Raw genomic sequence first — 23,150 nt, 5'->3', positions numbered from 1 at the left:
CCCTCAGTCAGTAACCCAGGAAGAAGTTCTATGACCAATAAGAATTGTGTCTTCCATCTTCCAATCAGGGATTACAAACATCCGTCTGTCTGTCTCTCACTCTCTCTTTTTTTAGATTTAGAGTTTAGATTTGGATAAATCTGCCTTAAAACTAAACCAAACCTTTTTTCAAGAATCCTCAAGGGGGGACATGTGGACTTTGGTGACAGTTAAATGAATGTCCTTTACTGATGTCACAGAGGTCTAAAAAGCACTGGCTATCTCCTTGACCCCCTCAGGCCTTCCTAGCTAACTTCCCATCACTGAAATGCCAACAGGACACCCTTTCTTCCCTCTCCCTTCACACTCAACCCTGCTGCTGCCCCCACCCACATTCCATCTCTTGTCTTTACTCTTTTTGGAGACAACTTGGGAAAATCCTTTCCCCTGCTGCAGTGAATGGGGCTGCCTATGACTGGCCAATGGGGGGCTATGCCTCCAGCTGAGGAGAACCTGGTCTCCCTGATGTTCTAACGGGGGGAGGTGTTAATGGTGCAATCTGAGGGATTGGAGGGTCTCTCAGGCACCTGGAATTTAGAAGAGACCATTCTTTTTCCCTTTCATGATTTGATTTCAGGAAAATTAAATTGTCCAAATAAGACCTTTCATCCCCAGTACTTATTTGGTGTTGTTGAGCAAACATCAACCTTGAAATGGGTCTGAGGTATCATACAGCCCCTCTACCTATGCAGATTTCAGTTTGTACTGCATGCCCCATCCTTGTTCTCCTAGAATTTCGAGGCTTTCAGCCTTCCTGGTCACAGTCACATGGAAACAGGTGAAAGGCAGTTGGGCCCCAATTAAACAAGGTGTCTTCAGTATTAGAAGGCTTCCCTTCCTTATCTCCTCCATGGAATATCCCCAAGCCTACTCTGGCCATTAACAGTCTGCTGTGCTTGGACTCATCCTGAGACCTAAAGATGGGTGTCACAAAAACCCAACAAAGCACAACCAAAAAGTTTTGAAAGATATGGGGCTGCTTCTGTAGCTTGGGGTAAGGAGAAGGTGTGTGGATGGTTACGGACTAAGTGGAAATATATAAGACGTGGACCCTAAGAATCAAGGACTTTCACTTGGAAGACACTGTAGGTGGAACTGGGGTTACCAGATTGTCATGAGCCTAGAGCCTTGCTGTATGACCAAGATCGCTACCCTCAGAGCCATGCACCCCAACTGGCAGCACTAGACCTAGGTCCTTGTGAAAGGCAAGAGGGACAGACCGACAGGAAAATGGCGCTCTGAAGGCCATCAATTCTTCCCAGAGCATTGCCTCGAGGAAGGAGTGCCCCTCCCATGTGGGGGTCCTGTGCTTTACCTGGTGACTGGCCCATCAGATTTTGAGCTTCCTCGGAGGAGTGTAAAGGCAGCTTTTCTCCTGAAGAGCAAAGAAGAAAGAGATTTAAGGCTTTTGCCCTCAAGGAGATCAGCAATGTCATTCCAACTAGGGAAGCTCAAAATATGATCGATAAAATGGCCTTGTGATCCTCCCAAGAGACTGAATGAGCCGCTCTCCTGTGGCTGTCTGCTCCCCCAACCCGCCTCCCGGGGCATCCAGGGCTCTACATTCTCGCCGGCCCATAGTAGATACAATGATGGATGGACTGCTCTGATTAGAACATACACTTGGTCTTTGGACTGAGTCTGTTCCTTCATTGCTTGGCTACTGTCTGCTTCCCCCTTGTTCTCTCTTTCTGTCCTTCCCTTGCCTAGGTTGTGTGGGTCAGGCACTGGCTCACTCTCGCCCTTCCTGTGAGTGCACTCAATAACCTGGAGAAAAGATCCTGTCTGATGAGCCTGGGGGAAAGAGAGGGGAGGAGCTCTGGCCCCTGGTGCCTGGGGAGGGAGAGACCCAACTAAGGGAGCTGAGGAAGCCCCCCAAAGTGTCAGAGGCATCTCATCTCTTCAGCTCTGGGGAAGCCCTGATGGTCTACACAGGCTGGTCCCGCTTGACTTGAGAGTCTATTGAGCCTGGGAGGAGACAGCCATGGCCCCCCATAAGCAAGAACAGACTGAACAAAGACAAATTGGAAAGTAGACCATCCCCCCACCCAGTATAATTCTTTGATTCCCATCCCCACAAGTCTTAACTTTACACCAAAACGACATTCACAACATTGCTCTGGCCCAGTATTATTCCATTAAATGATTAAAAAAAAACTCAGAAAGAGAGAGATAGAGAAAGAGAGAGAAGGAGAGACAGAAGAGAGAGACAGAGAGAGACAGAGAGAGAGAGAGAAACTCCAGGTAAAGAAGAGAAGGAAATGAGTAAAGGGTATGTGGGTACGTACCAGGGAAAGCGGGGGTGGTCTGTCCAAGGGGAGGAAAGGGGGTTTGCTGCATGGCCAACTGGTGGAGCTTGGTCAACTGCTGAGGGGGTAGGAGGGACATTAGAACTAAGAAGGTTATTATCATAGAGTACACGTCACACACAAGAAACCCGAGAACAAGATGAGATTTCAGACAAAACAAGGAAGGGCGCCATGTCAGCGCATGGCCCACACAACACGAACACAAGGACTTGGCCTGGGTAAATGCAGGAAGCCCAGATGGGCAGCAGCCATGCTCCCTCGCTGCCCAGGGGCCCGAGGACCTGCCCTTTCTGGCTGCACTTCTCCCAGGGCCACCTACCCTGTGCCCCTGGCAACTTTGGGCCTCCCCTGGTGTCTTACTCAGTGTCCACTAAGGCATCTGGATGGCCAGGGTCATTTTAAGGCAAAGAAACCTGGTTCTTTGGCCTCTGCACAAAGCAGGAATCGGTGGCTGCCGATTCACCCCAGGTCAGGCTCCATGCTCTTTCCGTGGCCTGCACCCCAGATGCCGGCTACCTCACCTTGATGATGATCTAATCATTATCCTTCTTGGGGGCTCCAGAAGACATCGGCAACCATTGCCATGCCCGTGGTGCCAGCACCTGCTAAGGACTGGGTCAGCCGTAGGGTTCAACTCTGCCTTTCTCTCCAACTGGAATGCAAGCTGCATGAGGGCAGGAACCGCACCTGCATCCTGCATCCCGGCACTTGGCACAGCTCCTCGAAGGGTACTGCTGACAATGAGGGCCTAGATTCTGCCACTTCCAAGGGGCGGACTCTGCTTGTTTGACTGGCAAGGCGCTTAGAGGCGCTTGTGCTGGGAAGCCCACCCCTCATAGTCTTTCTGAGCTGCGGTCTGCCTAGTCCTTGGGGTTTTTTTCTAGTCCCATCTCCCACCTCTCGCTTGTGCCTGGAGACTTTTCATGGCCCCGGTAGGAAGCATAACATTTAAAAAGACATTTCAAGGTGAGAGTCCCGAAGCTACTGGGTGCCTCGTTCCCCTTTAACAAAACAGAGCCTTTCTAGCTGCTGGGAGCCAGAAGAGGGTAGCCGGAATCCCTGCACCCCCCACCCATCATTCTGGGAGGCCTGGCTGCCTGGGGAAGTGTAGACCTTAAGAAAACACACTGAGAAGGATCAAGGTAGTGGCCGTCCTGAGCCCTGGGCTCTGCGGGGCAGCAAACCGAACGCCCGATCTTGTAGCCCCCCAGGGGAGGGAAGGCAGGACAGTCAGACAGCAGCAACGGGGTGATGCGAAGCGCTGGCACTGGGAACCCGGGGCACTGAAGAAAGTCGGAAAGAGAAGGGCAGGGAAGGCCTTGGAGAAAGGAGGAAGAACCACGATGACGAAGGCGATTGATGCGCCCCGACCCGAGACGTCTGAGCCACCCGGGGAATGGGCGCACACACCGCTGGCTCTGCCGGAAAGCCTGGCGCCAGCATCCCGCGCTCCCTTCCACGCCTGGGCAGGTGCCGCCTTCCACCCCAAGCCTTTCCTGCTCTGCCCGGGAGCCCGCGCTCTCCCCCTTGAATTTCTTTGCAGAGTGCGCCTTAATCACTCACAGACGATTGCTCATCCTCTAGGAGAGGGAGCGTCTGCCGGCAGGGATTGTGGCTCCCAGGCCGGCGTCAACTCGTGCCCACGCCCTGCCCCTGCCCCACAGCCCCTGCCCTGCAACTTACAGGCTCAGAATTGGCCGGGAAGCTGAGAGGGGAAGAGAGCTGACCACGGTCATCCACTCAGCGCGCCAGAATCAGCATTTGTACCTTCCAAATTCCAGGTCGGTAATTGCCCTGCAACTTCTACTTTAGAGACAGACCTGCCTGCAGTATTCAGAGGTGAGGTGGCTTGGCCAGGGTCACACAACCTGGCGCAAAGTAGGTGCTCACTAATGTTTGCTGACTTTTTTCCACTGGGCATTGCCGCCCATGCCTGTGCACTTCTGGGGACATTTTCTGCCCTCTATTTGCTGGCTGAGTTGGCCTGCTTCACAGTGCAAAGAGCACTGCATCTGGAATCAGGAGAGCTGAGTTCAAATCCCAACTCGCTTCTCAGAAGTTGTGGGACCCGGGCAAGCCACTTCCTCTCCGGGCCTCATCTTCCTCATCTAGAAAACAAAGCATGGGCCTGCCCTACCTCCAGCTCCATGTGGCCTTGGGATCCTGGCTCCCTTCCCCAAAGAGAAATGACTCATGAGACATTGAGAACGAGATGCTAGTTTGCACCACGTAAGGAGTTTCCCAGGGTCGGGACTGTCTTTTCAAAATGAGAAGAGCTGAATCTGCCATCCCCGCTGGGTCTGCTTGCTTTACCTGGGCCATAGTCCAGGCGGTTTTCCGGGGGCTTGGGGGCATCCCCAGGTGCCCAGAGCCCTTGATGGAAGCACATAAAACACTGACTGGTTGCTGCCAGCTTCATGTTGCGATGCCAAAGACAGCCCACCAAGAGATGTGTATCCTGGGGCAAGAGCCATTAAGAAAGAGTTTTACAGTGGAAGTGCCTTTCCTCGGGTGCACAGCAGTCCTCTATCGACCAAAGCCCTGCAGCTGCCAGGGAGGCTTCACTCTCCTGCTCAGAAGGTCTCCCAGGAGCACACCATGCTGCCTGTGAACATCCCCAGTGACCTTCTCCCCCCCCCCACAGTCGGATTCTGCTTCTCTCCTTGCTTTTCCTCATGGGGTGTCCAAAATATCATGGCATCATTTCAACGGGCTTTTGTAGTTGGGCCAGTCAGCGCTGATCCTTCCACATGGAGCAGTGTGCTTGGCAGAGGATGATTTCCTCCATGCCTAGAAGAATTGGCCCAAAGTTCAGGTAGGAAGGTCTCTCTCAAGGTTTGAGGATTAAGACACATACCACTGAAGAGGGCCTGAGGAGGCCACGGCTGGGGCTGCACCCAGTCACCTAACAACAGGATCATTTGGCCAATTTACTCAGTTTCCCTGGTCTGGCCTTTAGAAGACAAAACAAGCAGGGGATCAAGGGGTTCCCCAGATAGCTGGGGTGCAGGTGCCCCCTTGATGCTCCCAATGAGCTGCGTCTAGAACCCGAGTCATTCTCATTTCCTCTCTTCCCTCCTCGCTTTCCCCACCACTTCCGATCAATTGACAGATGTTCTAAATTCTGTCTTCACTGTGTCTCTAGAATCTACCACCCTTCCCATTCAGATTCAGCCCTTTAGGCCCCCTTTTCTCCTTTCCCAGATGGTTACAACGGCCTCATTGAATGCATCTTTCACCCCTTTCCAGAGCATTGATCCCAGAGATGAGAATGAACGTTAGCAAAGCCCAGCTATGTCTTAGTTCCTCTTCCTGCTCAAGAAGCTTGCTCCTTATTCCTCTAGGACCGATTGTAAGCTCATGGGTCTGGCTTTAATGCCCCTAGCAGACTGCCTCCGACCTCCCTATGCAGGCTGATGATGGATTATCTCCCCTCACACAACCTACGTCCCAGCCAAACTGGCTCATTGACAATGATTCCCCAAGCCCGACATCCTTTTTCTGATGGCTAAGCCTTTGTCTAGGCGGTCCCTCATGCCCTTCCTCCTCTTCTTGGACTGCTCTCTGCTACGAGGAGCCATTCCAGATTGTAGGGGACCCCCAGACCTTTTGTTTATTTGTTTGCATGCACGATTTATTTTATTCTATGCTACCATGTTGCATTTTCTCCCTCCCCTCCCCCCAGTAGAAGGTGAGCTCTCTGAGGGCAGGGACCACTCCACTTTTGTCAGCATATGTCTAGTCACTGGTACAGAGCAGGTGCTTAATAAATGCAAATGGAGATGAGGACAATGGTTACCAAAGCCAGGAGATGCCTCGGCTCTCTGGCTGCCATCTTTTTTCTAACAGTCTTTTGAATATAGCTTTGGAGGTGATGACTGCTGGGCCAGGGATTTTTCAGAAGGTGGGGGACAGGCATAGGGAGGCAGCCTTGCCTTACCCCAGAAGGGCAAAAGGCCCAGGAATGGTGCTGCCCAGGCTAGATGATGCATCTCTACCTGACGTGACCCCCAGTAATAGAAGCTGACTCAGTCCTACCCAGCTGCTGAGGTCACAGTCCAGCAAGGCTTTAAGGCCCTATGCAGATCCTTGAACACTTCTCATTCATCCCATTTTATTCCAGGATGAGCGAGATGGCAAAGGCAAGAATGTCTACTCGGCAATAGCTTTCTATGCCTGACTCCAGACTTGTGGCCCGTTAGTCAGACAGAAGCCTCCAGAGCCAACAGACCATGCTGGGAATTACAACCATGGTCTTACATGGTCTACAACCCATGACCCCTCAGGTCGAAGAGGCACTCTGCTCCTTTTGTTCCATTTCAGCTAACATGTTCAATTAACATAGATGAGGTTCATGTATGTTCTTACTCTGATCCATACTGACTGTGTGATCCTAGGCATGTCATTGATTCTCAGTGCCCAAGCCACTTCTCTAAGACTAGAAGGTGCAGAGGAGGTGCTGACCTGAATTAGTAAAGGGCATTTCCACCTCCGAGAGTTCCTTACCTTAGAGACATACCAGGTGCAGGCTGTCCCCCAAAATCTCCCTCCCTGCTCTCTTGGGGTCCTTCCTGCTTCAGTCAAGATGGCGCCAAGGCTTGAAGGCTACAGGCACTAGACCAAGCTGCGACCCCCCCCACAGCAGCAGCCCAGGTACCTCCACTGCTTCCTCCCCAACATGGTCTCTCCCCTTAGTCCTTCTCTTGCTCATTGATCACCTGAGAGAAATCAGCCAAGTCTGCATTCCCAGATGCTCTAGCCACAATCCCCTCCCCCAAGACAAATGCCAAATGGGGCAGGAATGGGGCTGCCATGGCAGTCTTCAGAGGGAGAGCCAGGCTACCCAGGCAGCAAACCTGAGAGAATTATTTCAGGTCAGAAGCCTTCTGGGTTCTAAGGGACCACTCAAGTGCACAACTGGCTGTCGATTTGGTAGTCTCAGTGAGGACCATGCCAAAGGCACAGAGATGGAGGTTGATTCCCTCCCTACTTTTTTTCTGTAGAAGGAAAGATGGAAAATGAGGTTAGAGCCACTATTTAATTGGGAAGGAAAAGTTCTGCAGTCCCACAGGACTTCAGATGAGTGGAGATGATAGAAAGAAAATAGTATCTTGGGACTCAGTTTCTAACTCTGTACGATGAGGGTTTGGGGAGACACATTTCCATCTATATAGACACACACACAGATGCAGATAATCTCATCTCATTCTCTCAACAACAGCTTCACAAGAGGGAGGTGTCATTAGAGCCCCATTCTACAGCTGAGGAAACTGAGTCAGAGAGAGACTTTCCCAGAGTCCCACGGCTTATAAATCTGAGCCTGAATTAGAACTCACGTCTTCCTAAAGCCAAGGCTAGTGTTCTACCCACTGTGCTCTCTGGCTGCCTTCTACCGTCCCTCTGCGTTCCAAACCTGTCATCCCTGCATCTGTGTCAGTTCTGGCAGGTCGTTCAGGCCTGTCTACAAACGATATTGTACTCTTCTCCTTGGCATGTCCTCCCAGCAGTTTTCACTGACTAGGGATGCCTCAGTGTCCCCACTTCACAGTTCGGACCCTGGGAGCGAGCTGCCCTTTGGTCACAGGGGCTGGAGGCATCCCACAGTGAGCCGCCATCTTGACCTCACATATGGCTAACAGAGCTGAGCTGGGCCCAGCCATGCTGCTTGGCTCCATCTCTCTTGGAAGCCCCTCTGGCTCAGGAGAGTTTTCTAAACACCACACTGAACCCAGAGAATACTTCTGCCAGACCAGGTGAAAATAAAGACGGCATTCTTTGTGTTTGCAGCTAAGTCAATGGGACAGAAAACCAACTCACCAGAGGCAGCTCAGCAAATCAGCGACTGAGCCAGCGAGAGGGCTCTGGGCGGCAGAATTCCAGCCCCAGGTAGGACCAGGGCCAGTGCAAACAGAGACTCAGTGCCGGCGTGAAGCCCACCATCGTTCAGGAAGGAATCCAGTGATCCTCTTACAACTGTTCCATTTCCTTCTGCAGTGGGCCTCGGTGAACACCACAGGGAGCACTCCAATAAAAAAAAGAATGCATTTATTAAGACCTCCTACATTCAGGGGCCTGGGGAGACAGAGGCTGAGAGGAAAGGCCCTGCACTCGAGGCGCTTCCATTGAGGGGAAGAGGGACAAGCACGGTGAAGAGTCGGGGGCATGTGGCCAGCTCTGCTTCCCCCGTCTGACGTCAAGCTCTTCATTTCTGCAGCTGGACATGGTTGTATTGCCCTTCCCCCTCTGGAGATGCTGAAGGACTCATAGCTCAGCTCTCCGTGCCCAGCCCTCTCCTGGCGGTGGCTACACCTGCTCCTTCCGGCCGGAATGGGCTTTGCTGGAGGCTCCTGCCGCAGAGGGCCTTGTTGGTTCACCAAGGAAAGCCCGGGGGTGGGACAACTGTCAGAGGTCCGGCCTGTGCTGCTGAATTGTATGAGGGAGAACTGGTTATCTTCAGCAACAAGATCATCACACTGGCGAAGAAAAGGGCCCCCCTCAGCTGAAGCAGTGAGCGGGCACCACTGTAGAGAGTGCGTTGGATCTGGAATCAGGAAGACCAGAGTTCAAATCCTGCCCTAACAGTTCCCCAGCTGGGTGGCCCTGAGAAGGTCATTTTACTTCTGGGCCTCAGTTTTACCATCTGTAAAACGTGATCCTGAGAGCACCTGAGAGTTCAGGGTTGTTGTGAGGCTCCAACGAGATACACTCATCAAATGCTCGGCAAATCTTAGATTACCATGTAAACGCTGGCTGTTGTTCACTCCCCGAGGCCAGTCTTCAAGAAACAGTATCTGTGGGCTCATTTCCAGCTTTTAAAATAAGAAAACCACTTATGGGAGGGACAGGTCTATGCTTCTCAGGGCAATTCTCTGAGTGGCATGGAAGTGGACTGGGGGCAGAGTGGGTCTTCGAAGGCAAAACTTGTCTTGAATTCAGTAGGAATGCAGGACAAAAATAGTAGCTGGTCATCAAAGGAAGACCAGGAGGGTCTTCCCAACTGGGAAAATGGATCTGGAGGCTGGTGGGCTGCCCAGAGACCCCAGAAATGGATGCCATGGAAAGGGAGGAGCAAGACAGCTGGCTGAGGGAGTGGGAATCTGCAGAATTCCAAGCACTAAATTAAAAACAAAACAAAACAACTAACTCGATGATTAACATTACCTCGCATTTCCAGAACGCTGAGGCTGGCCAAGCATTCTGCAGATGTTGTAGACGTGGACCCAGAGAGCTAGCCCGGTGTGGACCAGCCCTTGGGGCAGCAGCCCCTGGAGCAGCAGCCCCCAGGAGCTCGGTCTTGTTTAGAATCTGCCAGACAGCAGGGCTCAAAGCCCTGGCAGGCCTGGTCCAGAGCCAAGGAGTAGGTTAATGTTGCCTGACACCCACATGGGCTCCTCAGATCTCTAGTGACCTGAGAAACCTCTCTCCACCCTCTGCTTCTTTCTCTGACTCTGCATCTTCTAATGCACGAACTCCCCACTCTCCTGGGGCTTTACTCATGGGCAGCTCCTAGTCTAGGAGAGAGAGTCTTGCTATCAGGGAGGCCTGCTAGACCTCTCTGTACCTCAGTTTCCTTAATCTGTAAAATGTGGGTAATAACAATCTTGACCTGGCAGTATTGCCATGGTGATAAAGAAAATATACGTAAAGTGCTTTGCAAACCCTCACAAGCCATCATGGAAGGCTCTCCTATAAGCACAAGTAGATGTGGTGCCGTACCTGCGTACAAGGGGAAGAGCACAGGCCTGGGAGTTGGGAGGCCTGGGTTCTAGTCCCAGACCCACCGCCCCCCAGCCCAGTGACCTTGAACCAGTCTCTTCCCTGCTCAGGCTGCTGTGTCCTCCTGTCCAGAAAGAGAAGCTGCAGCTCCATCATCTTGGAGACAGGCCCTTCCTCCTTCTGGACTCTCTCTGGAACCATGGGAGATATTTGGTTACCTTAACCACCTCCAGCCAGGCTTCAGCTTCAAGGCAGAGAGCTGGCAGTCTCTGCACAGACATGGCTGTCATTGGGAACCAGAAGCTAGGGGCCAGTGGATGATGGAGCCCTGTAGAGGCCGGAGGAGGCCCTGCGGGAAGGCTGGAACCTGCCTCTGCCAGGTGGTGCTTTGGAGGAGCTTGCCAACACAGAGGTGCCTTTTTTGCCACCTGAGTCTGGCAGCCAAGGAAACAGAGACAGCGTGTGAGTGCAATGAGGCCTTCCTTCGAAGGAGGAGAAGCTACTGAGGGAAAGCACTAAATAAAGAACCTTCCCTCTGGCACTTTTAACTGGCTTCCTTCAAAATAGCCTGAGAAGGCAAAATCCCTGCCAGGGCTGCCTCCATGCATCTCGGCTGTCCCCACTAGCAGATGGCTGTCACTCTGAAGACAGGCAGAAATGGCTCAGACAGCCAAGGAAGGGCCGCTGTGGTGGCCCAGAGCTCTTCTTCCTTGGCGCCCTCTCCCCCACCTCTGGAGGCCCAGGGCTGAGCCTGCCACTCCCTTCCATCCTGGGTGACCCCTCCCTTGAGCGTCCCCAAGGCCTTCGGGATGCCACTCAAGCCCGCAGTGACCTGTTTCCCCATGATCATCACAGATGAGGTCCTTGATGACAGTTCTGTCCCACAGATCATTCCTGGGAACACTTGGCCCTCTTTGCCTGCAGCCCCCTGTCAGAAGCTTGGGACGGGAAGGTCCCCCAGAGGCCATCTGACCAAACCAGGCCTCCACATTCTGAAGAGGGGCCCAGACTCTGATGCTTCCAGTGGGGGAAAGCCCCTTCCTGGCAAGGTTGCCCGTTCCATTGTGGAGAGCTCTCCTTCTTGGGGTTTTTTCTCGTAATTTTCCCAGAATTTCCATAAGATCCCAGATTTTCTCTTTGCAGTTTCTCTCCACTGCCTCCAGTGCTCCTTCCCGGGGGCCAAGCACAACCCAGAGAGCCCTTCACACACAGAGCTGCCACTTTCCCCATGAATCTTCTCTCCTCTCCAGGTGCCCACAGCCCCTCTTCCATTGATCTTCCTATTTCCATTATATACTATGCATGTGTACACCTGTGGGCATAGGCTAGGGGATGGGGCATCTGAAGCCTATAATCGCCACCAGGTTTTGGGGCACAATCTTCCTTCTGGTTCCCTTCGGTGAGTCTTTCAGGAATATTCTGGAAAAGGGCAACCCCTTTCTTGGCCCCGGAGACGGGGGCTGGTCCTCTGAGACTAGTTCTGTCGAGCAATGCCGGAGGGAGGGCTGGGGGTGCCCACTCTTACGCCAGGCTTGGAGGAGGGCCACACCATGCCTCGACTCTCTCTCCCTGACATGCTCAGCAGCCTTCCACTTACTTCTCGCTTTGCTGCTCTCAAGGCTTTGCAAGCACACAGATATAGATCAGTGGTTAGGCGCAAGGGGGAAAGAGAAAGTAAGGGAACAAACGGGGTGAGACGGGAGCCGCCCCTAATTTAAGCGACCAGAAAAGGAAGCGGGAAGAGAAGCTTCATCAAAAAAGCCAACACTCCGAGCTGGCCAGTTCACCCAGCATGCTCCCTGCTCCTGCTCAGGACGTTCTTCACACCGTCAGCCCTCCCTTCTGCCCCGTGCTAGGGCACTCATTGGGCGGGTCCATGAAATATCTGGGTCTAAGACAGTGTCTAAGTCCCGCCCCCTCCAGCTCCTTCACTGGGCTGGGTTCCTTACACGTGCCTCCAGCCACGGTCTGTGCTTCTCCCACGGCATTCAGGGCTTAACCCAACAGGACCCGGGACCACAGCCCGCCAAACACCACAATCCAGCTGTGTCTGCTCGTGGGGGACGCAAGCGGACAAAGACCGACCCGGCTATCGGTAACGAGGGGGCAGGTTTGGCCGCCCCAAGCCAATAGCTCAGGGGGATTCCTTCTGCAAGGGAGCTTTCAGTGAAAGCCGACAGGAATGTCTTGGGTTTCTGAGCTTGGAGCATCACTGACGATGTCTCTGAGAGCCTGAAGCTGAAGGCACGTTGCCCGGATCTTCTGCTCCGGTAACAAACACCCCTTTGGCTTTCTGGGGGTCCTTTCTGGCCTCAGTTTGGAGGGAGCAGAGGGTCAGCAGAAGACAGTCTTCTGTCCGTCAGAGGGATGAACCGTCATGGCAGCCCGAGTTAGGCTTTTGCTCCTTCCGTAACTTTTCACAAGCTAAATTGGTTATTTTTCTTCAGAAGAATCCCCTAGCCCAACGACAACTCATTCCCTCCCCTTTCACCTATTTGGGGGCAAGAGACCTTGTCCAGATGCCTGTGTATCAAGCTTCCAAGACTCATCAGATTGTTGTGCGTTTTCTCGCTTCGTTACGGGCGACATGTTTAGAGAGCCCAGAGGCTGTTAGAGAAACACCACCATCCACTGAAGTACTTGAACATTTAGTGCCAACCTGGGAGCAAATTCAGAAGAGGGAAGAACATGTTTTCTATGTAGGATTTTTACGGAGGACTAATGGCGACCAGCCAGGGGCTGGAGCTCCTGGTTCTCCATCCTGACCTAAGGAACACGGTGGTGACAGCGGCAGAGCCAAGACAGACTGCCTTTTAGAGCGCATTCCAAGGCCCCCCACACCAGACGCTTAGCAATCAGGGAAGAGTGTGACAGCCAGAGCTCCGACATGGGTGAAAATCCAAAGGTGCAGACGAGGGAAAACACACACTTTCATTTAAGACTGATGAGCACGTCCGCCGGCCATGCCACGAGGCCGGGAGCAGTTGCCTCTCAGTGCACCCCATTTCCCTTCTCTCGGCCTCTGCCTTGGACACCCTCCCTCCTTAGCGCTACCTCTCAGAAGCCTTCACTTCCTCTAAAGCTCCTCCTAGCTCGCCTCCCATCATCTTGTCTCTCTCTCTGTCATACACGCATTTGTATGTGCATATATGCTGTATGCATTCATTTATGAGCAAATTAGCACTTATTTAACGCTTACTGTATGCCAAGCACGATGTGAAATACGAATGGAAAAACCAGGCAGCATGAAAGCCAGGCATTGTCTCCCCGAGGGCAGGGGACTCTTCCAAGCTCAGTTTAGCGTCGGCAGCGGCTGCTATGGTACCTCCCACAGGCATAACCTACGCTCATTGACTGACTCATGGATCCGTAGAGCGCAGGACAATGCACACTCATGGGCAGGTGCTTCCTCACACACTATCAGTCTTTGAAGGCAGAATTCGTTCTCCCTCCAAAGAGTCCATATTCACGTCCCCTCCTTTAGCAAGTCCCTCATATTCTATCCTCCCCCAGGCCACCCCCCTTCCCCCCAGTTCAGCACCCAACACTCAGACCTTGGCATCAGGCTGTCCAACAGTAAGAAAATTAGGATTTCTAGGACCTCACCTGCATCCTTTGGGATGCCAGAGCTGTCCATGGAGGGGCAGATTAGAGGAGTCTGAAATCAGTCAGCTGTGGGGACCCCAGCTTCCCTCCCCACTGACTGTCACTGGCATCACTTTACCAGATTGCAGAGGAAAGACACAGGGGCTAGGAGAGAGAAGCACTCACATCTTCTGCCTGTTGCAGACATGGCAAGCCAGGAGGGAAAGGAAGTGCCCTGTGGTGTCAATGAGGACACAAGGACCCTGTGCCTGAAGTCTGTCCAGTAATTACTGGCAGCAGGAAGGCACAGTGGCTGGAGCAATGGACCTTGATTCAGGAAGAACTGAGTTCAAATCCAGTCTCAGACACTTCCTAACTATGTGACCTTGGGCAAGGCACTTCACATCTGTTTGCCTCAGTTTCCTGGCCTGTAGAATTGGGATAATACTACACCCCCTTCCCAGGGTGGTTGCGAGACAATCTTTGTAAAGCCTTTTGCAGAGTGCCTGACAAGAGAGGAAATGCTATGCAAATGTCAGATAATTGTTGTTAACATTATTCACAATAGGATACCATGGATACTGTTGGAGTGACTTTCACAACATCTGTCTCCTGTTCACTAGTGGGTCCATAGCTGCAGATCCCAATCCTATCGGTTACACACAGTGAGTTTCTCTGTCAGGTTCCCCTTGGCATTTGGAGCAGGGAGAAATCAAATCCTCTTGACTTTCTTTCTAAGTTGCTCTAACTCCAAAGAGCCAGTATTCATGGAGAAAGACAGAATGAAGACTGTGCAGCCTGCAGACTGAGGCACACTCCATCACTCTGAAGAAGACCCACTCAGCCATCCAGGTTGCACAGTATTCTAGGTCCACCAAGCTCCCTGCTTGCTCTCGCTCTCATGAGCTATCTGACCCATAGCCCCAAACCAAGACCCCCAAAGAATGAAAGTATCAAGGCTGCAAGCCACCCAGTGCCTCACGAAAAAAGCCTCATCCCACTCCCCTCCCCTCTGGTCCCACCTCTCCACATCTGACTTTCACTCAAAGTGTTTTATGTGGTTACACTCACATAAGCATGTTCATGCACGCACCTACCCCACTGATTTGGGACCAACAAGATGGGTCATTGAGGGTCACAAGCTGGCAAGTTTGCCCAAACCCAGAGGCTTCACATCTGTGGAGTCTGGAATTTCAGGATTGGCTGCTCTGGGTCTGGAACGATCAGAACATCCAGAAAATAGCAATACTTTTGTTTCAACCCCAAACAGGGGGGAGAAGAAAGCCTTTCTCTATTTGGGGTAGAAGGACATAAAGACAACATGCCACAAGAAGAGGGAGGCCCACGGGTAGCAGATAGTACATACACTGTTTCTGTTGGTTGGTTTGATTGAACTGTTTTGCTTGGTTTATGAGGAAAGATGACTGGGGGAAGGGAGAGAAGGGGAAGAAGTATATCTAGAAATCACTAAGCTATAAAAACACAATATATCAGTATTTGTAAAATAACATTTACTATTAAAAGCTTTCAGCGCACTCAGAAAGTGAATTTGTCTGCTACTCAATCCCCATAATTCTGCAGCAGGACTCAGGACACACTCCCTGTTTTATTCCTTTCCCCCTTTCACTGTCACCCTCCACATTTACATCTTTCTTTATCTCCTTCTATGTTTTATTTAGGATGTGCCAGGAAAATTAGGGTCCCCATTGTTAACTCATAAAGAGAGGCCACTGCTTGACCAGAGAGAAAACAATTCTGTTGTTTTATGTGGTTATACTCACATAAGTGTGTTCATGCACACACCTACCACACCCTTGTCCACACACACACACACACACACACACACACACACAGAGGCACCCTCACAGACACAGCAAGAAACCACTTGTTCTTCCAGTTTGTAGAAAATGGGGCCATAGTCAAGATGGCGGCACGGAAAGAGAGGCTTGTTTGAGCAGAGCTGACATATACACTCACTTCACTGTCCACATGGTAACCGTTGTGACTCTCCCCTCCCCTTTCTTCTGGGAAACAATTGAGTGCAATGGAAACAACTTGACTCATGTTCTAGCACTGACCAACACAATCCTCATTCACAGGGTAACAAGAACCCACCCTCCAACCTTCCCAAATGCCTTGGACTCACCCACAGTCCTGCACCATCTCTGTGGACCCTCCATGAACAAATTCCAGACATCAGAGACTCACCACCTCCCAAGAGTCACCACAGTGTGGAGGTGGGAGGAACTGTCTCATCTATTGCTTTTTTACATTGTGAGGTCGTTTCTCTTTTCAGGGACTAATGACTGGAATAAAGACATACACGGCCACCCAAGGGGTCTCTGGGTAAACTGTGATTGGGGAACAGGCAGGGGACAAGATCTACAGTTTCCCAGAATGCCCACTTTGGCGAGTTGGGACTCCTCTTTCACTGAGGACTGAGCCCAGGAGTCTGAAGTCCTTGAACCTACAAAAATCTGAGCTATGCCTCTGAAGAGGAAATCAAGCTGGCATTGCCAGTTCTCCAAGCTTCCCTTCTAAAGGTGCAGGAAACACATTTGATGATGGGCCCAACTTGGCAACCAGCTGGTTAGGAGGAACCTGTTATCTTGACTTGCTTCAATATGCATCTAGACAAGACTCCCAGAGACAAGGTTCTCTGTATCTGATGGACGAGGGGAGAGAGGGACAAAACTACCATTGGGACCATAGCACGGGACAGTCCAAACAATTTAACATCAGGCCAAGTCCTCAAGATTAATCCAATTAGTGCTAACAGGTTAAAAGGCTATTCGAGGTCATACGGAGACTGCACAGGTCAGTTACACTTAGTCAGTGGTATTAATATTAGTGAGTAATATTAATATTAGTAGTGACGGACAGCTGCATGCAGGCAGGGCAATGTTAACAAGGCGGGGCAGAGAATAAGAAAATGAGGTAAAAACTCACATCCGGGTGTGGAATAGCGTATTGTCCCTGAATTGTATAGGCCTGCAAAAGAGAAACCGATTGTTAGTTTGTGAAGTCTAGACCCCTCCTCCCTGAGAGTGGCCACCATGGTCCCCAGTCCCTAGTAACTGCCAGGAATGTTGTGTGAGCTGCTTTCCCCAGCTTTCTGGTAGACCTAGTAAGGAGGCTTTCTTCTCCCACTGTGTACTTCATTTCAAAAGCCACTCATGTTAAAGTGTGAGGCCCTGAGTGAGGGCTTTATGAAGCTAAGGGGAAGTTAAAATGTCAGGATCTCATTTACTACATCTAAGGAAATCACACCTAAAGATGGGGGGGAGTCAGGCTTTTAGGGTCCTGGCTCACATTGGAAAGAGTCTGGAGCATGACACCTTTGACTGACACCACTGTGACAATGACATGTTGCCCATTGTTCAGAACCACTTCTAATTTAGATATAAAAGGAATTCTATCCCAGGAGGCACATATTAAGTGCCTACTGTATACCAGGACAAGTGAAATAGTCTTCACCTATAAGATCATGTTCTACTGGAGAATCAAGATAAAATCTGTTCCCAGATAAAGAGTCTTTGTGTCCAAGCATTCTTTGGAGATCTCCATGCTGGTTCCCAATGGAGAGAATAAGGACTCAAGGACAAATACAGCAATGAAGGTGGGAGAGAGCTGGTCTGGGAGCAAGTTATGGTCTGAAGGGATGACTCAGTGTAGGTCAACTCTCAACCTTAGTTGGCAGTCTTCCTTGAATCTAAGCTTCCTGAAGGGAATATTATTAATTTCCCTATCTATCCCAGTATTTAGTGTCCGATCTCACACATATGTATTCAGTGCATGTCTACGGAAAGAACATAGACATACAGATGTATGTATGTATGTATACACCCTCTATATATACACATACGTGTATATTGTATATTTCCGACTTTCTTTGACACAGTGAATCAGGAGACTTGCAAGTTCCTAACAAGGTTAAGTGTGAAACTTTTCGCTGACAGTCTGTTCATGGGAAACTGAACAATGTCTTGGGTCCTTCTGCCCCCACGGTTCAGTGACCCAGATGGGGCGTCTCTGCCTTTTCACATGGCAGCACTGAAAGGATATGTGTGTATGTCTGTGGGAGTGGGGTGGGTGGAGAAGCACACGGTGGGTCAAGAAAGCTGGGACCTTTGTTCCTTCCCTTCCATTTCACCCTCCTCATGCTGGCCTCTGGTGGACTCCCAGGCTCCCAGATCTGATGTTGGATGTTGACAGCATGAGAATGCTGGACACATTCTCCCATCCAGCACCACAGCGAGGAGCCTGGGAGTCTCTAAGTGTCACTTTCTCATGTTGTAGGTGAGGACACTGAAGTAGGGAGGGGAAGCTATTTGTGTGAGATCACACCACCAGTAAGTAGAAGACACTGGATTTGAACCCAGGCCCTCGGACTTCCAATCCAGCCGTCTTCCCACTGCCACATTGTTAGGTAGTGTCGGATAGCCCAGGAGTTACCCCACATGGGACCGACTTCAACCCATCTAATGAACAGAGAAGGATGGATCTCCTACCATTTACTTTGTGCGTCCTTTAGGAGGAAGAACTCTACGAAGATGTGGCAGGGAGGGTTGGGCTTGGCCTCACAGAATGCTCTAGTCTGGGCCTTCAGATCACCCACATCCACCAAATCAGCCAAAAATGATCACTTTTTGTTAGTTTGTTTAAGGGGCTTAATGTCAACTGGGAACTAATTGGAAAAAGCCAAACTAATAATAATAATAAAACACATGTAGCAAATGTGTAAAGGTCAGAGGTTTAAAAGAATGACTATTCTCTAGAGGTCCCTCGAGATCAGGTCACCAAAGGATAGGTGACACCCACTTGTCAGATACTTCTTTTGAGCTTACAAACCATGGGTGCTATTTTAAAAGTCTATACACCTATTTTCATGAAGATAGGGTGAGCTCTAAATAGCACTTCTGGGGTGCTTTTCTGCCACCCACACCTCAAAGTCATAACAATGCTTTTGATCCTATGTATTTATGCCTCACTTGTGATTCTCTATGTGGTATGGGTAAAGAGGCTGAGGCCTGAATAAACCTGTTCCCCAGCCCCAAAGGGCTTCTTGAACAACCAGACACACTTTCTTGATTAAGATGATTTTAGATGGTTCCAAAATCATGGCAAACAGAAGATGAACCATACTTTGTAAAGGGAGAGTAGAGACAAGGCATGCAAGAGCTTTGGTTCTCTGTGCCCATTGGGCCTTCTCAGAAGGTCACCCTGGGAAATGCCAGGCTGGTCTGAGGGAGCCAATTCAATCCACCCCCTCCATTCTGGGTCAAGAGAACAGTGAGGTGTGTAAATGAGGAGTCTGAGAGAGGGATGCAGAGTGAAGCTGTGGAAACAAGGCCCATCCCCTAGTGAGTTGGGGCTTTCCAGCAAGGAGCCAGTGAGATCAACTCAAAAACAGAGTTTGATTGCTCAGACTGGTGCTTTGGCTCACTTGACTGACATCTATGTAGAATGGGGTTTCTACATTACTCCCCTTTGGAAATTCGGTTTTGAGTAACAAGTCCAGCTTCCATTTGGAGAACTCCAAAATGGGAGTCAGTCCCCTTGGGAGCCTCCAAAGCACAGAGCTGCCTAGTGGGAGGGCCCTGATCGAGTGTGTCAAGTAGAAATTTTTGTTTAGATATCCATTCAATTCCAACTGTACTGCAGCATGAAAACCGCATATGAATGGAGCATATATTTGAAATGAAAGTTAGGCAGAGCCAAGATTTTGTGAAACCAGGGTCTTGTCCATGTTTGTCAGTCAATTCAAAATAATCTCCAACCCAGGGCCTAAGCAATCTCTCATCCAGCCATGGGAGTAGCCCCATGTGAATTGGGGGAAAGCCCAAACCATAGAGTGAAAATGGCTGTTGAGTCTACACAGGATGGAGCATAAAAGGGGGTTGCATTGTATTGGTTTTTTTTTAATTTTAATTTTTTTTGTTTTTGGAGGGCAATTGGGGTTAAGTGACTTGCCCAAGGTCACAGGGCTAGTAAGTGTTAAGTGTCTGAGGCCGGATTTGAACTCAGGTCCTCCTAACTTCCTAACTGGTCCTCAGGGCCAGTGCTCTATTCACTGTGCCACCTAGCTGCCCCCAAATTGTCTTGTTTTTAAAGGAACAAAACTCACTCACAATAAATAAAGGAATCTTGTCAGATGAAGAAAGGTGGACCACTGAAAAAGCACTTTCTAATTTGGGAGGAAAATGGTTCCTCTCCTCGAGCCCCAAGCTTGGGAATAAGTCAAACTAGCACATGCCTTTGGGTTGATTGTCTAAGGATGTCGAGGCATGAATACCAGCACAGCTCACTTCACACAAGAGGTCATTTCTACACCATCAAGGGCTGAGATAAAATTTTGTCCTCTGTCTCTTGGCATAGATACACCCAAGAAACTTCCAATCCAAAGGAAAGCTGCAGTGAATCCTTCTGCCAATTGAAGAATCCTTGGCCAATGTAAACAGCCTCTTGGGGAGTTGGGCTTCTTTTTAAAGAGAGCCCAGCTCTGTCTTGGTATATTCGAGAAACTGAGGGGGGATGCAGTGGGATGGCTCGGCTGGGGTGATTTCAGAGGGTCACATGGGGAAGGAGCAATCCAGAATGCCGATGTGCATTCTGGATAATTCCATGCTTTCTTATCTTACATATTTGGACAATCCAGAATCAGGCCAGTTTTCACACATGCATCTCTCATGGTCAGTGATTGTATCTTTCCTGCATCTTAAATTGTGACCAGGGTCCTGTGGCTATTGATTACCTGGGCTTACAATGCTAAATTAAACACCATTTCTTGGATTGGTTTTGGAAACGGCAGGGTGGATTTTGTGAACACTTGTGCGAGGACTGCAGTGAACCAAGCATAATACGCTGACTTTTCATTTCTGCATTGGTGACTGACTCAGTGTATGGAATGAATTTCCAGATCATGGAGGAAGCTCCTATTCAGTCTTATGGAAATCCTTGAGAAGGAAGCAGCCTCCTGAGAAAACACGTCCAGGTCAGAGCACATGTTCCCTGTTCACCTTCATCCTTATTTCTTATGCTTTCACTCTCCTTGCAAACACTAATGGATGCGAATGTTTCCTACCCCAGCGCCAAAGTGTAGGGCAAATCAACTCATCCCAACCCAGGTCAGTGTTGGCCAATCTATATATCTTATAGCAGATAGGCAGACTCAAGGTGACCAGACCTGCCAGGGTGAAGCCGCCGGCCCATTTAAATCTGTCTGGCAGCCAATTCAAACTATCTGTTTTTCTCCCTGAATTGATTTCAATTCACTTTTCAACGGAATGACCCACTTGTCATTTTATGGATGAATTTTGTCTATCTTTAAGTTGTTGCTATTGCTGGTTAGTCATGTCCAACTCTTTGTGACACTGTGGACCAGACTGTTCAGATCCTTCTCCAGTGGATTAAGGCCAGCAAACGTCTGAGGTGACATTGGAACTCAGGTCTTCCTGATTCCAGGCCCAGTGCTCTGTGCCCTATGGTGCCCTCTAGTGGCCGCCATATCTTTAAGTTATAAACCCCTGAAGGATTCTTAGTAAGGGAGCTCAGAAAATGTGATTTTCTTTAAAGCTTGACTTCAACTCTATTCTTACTATAAGTTTACAGCCATGTACGGCACTTTCCTCTCAACAAGCCTGTGTGGAGGTACCAGCCAGGTGTGCAAGGTCACATGGTTCTTAAGCGTCAGGGCCAGAACTGGGCTCTTTGGGACAAAGCCAAGTCTCCTCTCGAGCCTTGCCATCTCTCGAGATACATCTGATTTAGAATAAGCATCCCTTCGTTTGGAGTTCTTCCCATTCTTCAGAGTTCCTGGTTTATTAACTGGCCCCATAGTTGCTACTAGAAAAACCTTACACTAATTAAGCACACAAACCAGATATTTCTATGAAATATAAAAAAAAAAGTCTCACGAGTCTCTTCTGGTAGTACATAAATCAATCTAGAGGATCTGATAAGATTCCTTTACAAGCCCAGTATTTAAACCAGACTTTCTTCTGATACAGGAAAAAAAAAAACAAATATTGTGTGAATGTTTATGCCCCTTGTGAAAGCCAAGCAACAAGTTTAGTGCGATTCCTTTATGGCTCAGGGTCAGAAACAGGGCACACTTTAATGAGGTCCTTTTCTAGTTATGTGTAAATGGGTAAGTCTATATGTGTGTGTGTGTGCACATATCATGTTTGTTTATGTCCCTAGATCCAAAATTTACATGCCACCTGTTCTCCGTTCCCAGGATCAGCTTTAATCTGAGTTGAACAATTTCTCAGTAAAGGGGCGAAAGGCTTCTGTCTTACTCTCCCTTTTATAAAGATACAATTCACTGAACAGCTGGGCCCAGAGCTCATCCACAGGCTGACTGCATGGCCAATTGGCAGCCAATTATGTATCAGTCCCAAATTGGTGACTGGATCAAAGGACAATAAACGCCAAGAAAGGGGCAAGAGTTGGTTTTTGTACCATTGCATATGCTTTTATATATGTGCCCTGGGGTGGGTGTGGGGATGTTGACTCCTTAGAGACCATAAGGGACTATTGGGTCAGGCATGAGTTCAGGAGCCAGAGGCGAAGGCGCCACTCTCTGCACTCTTCTCTCCCCTACCCAGGTTGCTATGCACTCCATCCACAGAGACAAATGGCAGCTCTCATCCCCTTCCGGGTAACTTCTCCAGTTCTCTCTAGCTATTGAGAGAGAAGAAGGCAGAGGAGAGATTCCAAGTTTAGGATGAACAATTAGAAGCTTGGGATGTTGAAAGTGATCAGTGGCTAAGTAGTTCCCCTCAGAGGTTATCTCGTGATGGGCTGAATGAGGAGTCCAAACCATCTAGAGGGAAGGAGGGAAACTTTAACTTTAGCTCTTTTGCCTGAAACAGGCACTGGTCAAGGGATTGGTCTCAAGGACACTTCTATTGTTTGGGGGCATCTGACTTTTTGCCTCTGTTTTCCCTTTTGGGTGCCATCTGTGTTCTTGTGTAGGGAGATGCCCAAAGCCCAGCATTCATGGGAGCTCCTGTTAGGAGAGAACACCAAGACTGTGGGATGCGGAAAACAAAATTTCTGCCAGGAAATGGGGTCCCCTGCTTTCCAGTCCAGTTTGCTAACAAGCGAGTCATTTGAAATCTGGAATGGAACTAGAATGACCTTGGCCCTGTTGACTATAACTACAAAGGCAAATATTTCAGGGCTAGTCTGAGGAGAAAACTAGAGGGAGATAGTGATGGTCAATTATATAGATGGATTTCAGGTGTTATACTTGGTCATAAGCCATGATTACAGAGATGGTAACAATATATTTTTGTTAAAGCATTCCTTTCAGAAGTCTCTAAGCCTTTCTATCTATTGAGTTAATTTTTATTAATGTTTATCTGTCTTCTCTATTCTGTTGAGATACAGAGACAGGTAGAGAAATGCAGAGAGGCAGAGAGAGAGACAGAAATACAGAGACAGACAAAAAGACAGAGACAGAAAGAGAGACAGACACAGAGAGGGAGAGAGAGA

The 23,150-nt window shown here is 49.7% G+C and overlaps 1 protein-coding gene across 1 annotated transcript in view; it reads right to left on the bottom strand.

Annotated features, from left to right (window-relative positions):
• The window catches only part of PCBP3 (poly(rC) binding protein 3), a 368,694-nt gene that overhangs the window by 9,950 nt on the left and 335,594 nt on the right, over positions 1–23,150 (bottom strand). The window contains exons 12-14 of the mRNA XM_069100309.1: positions 16,599–16,640; positions 2,328–2,406; positions 1,355–1,414 (exon numbers count right to left, since the gene is read on the bottom strand). Of these exons, the coding sequence (XP_068956410.1) occupies positions 1,355–1,414; positions 2,328–2,406; positions 16,599–16,640 (181 nt within the window). The remainder of the gene's footprint in view (positions 1–1,354; positions 1,415–2,327; positions 2,407–16,598; positions 16,641–23,150) is intronic.

Source organism: Petaurus breviceps, unplaced genomic scaffold, assembly GCF_028583685.1.
Source record: "Petaurus breviceps papuanus isolate PSGF00001 unplaced genomic scaffold, PetGlider_PUasm1.0 387, whole genome shotgun sequence".
NCBI lineage: Eukaryota > Metazoa > Chordata > Mammalia > Diprotodontia > Petauridae > Petaurus > Petaurus breviceps.
This window is presented reverse-complemented; position numbering and strand designations above follow the sequence as displayed.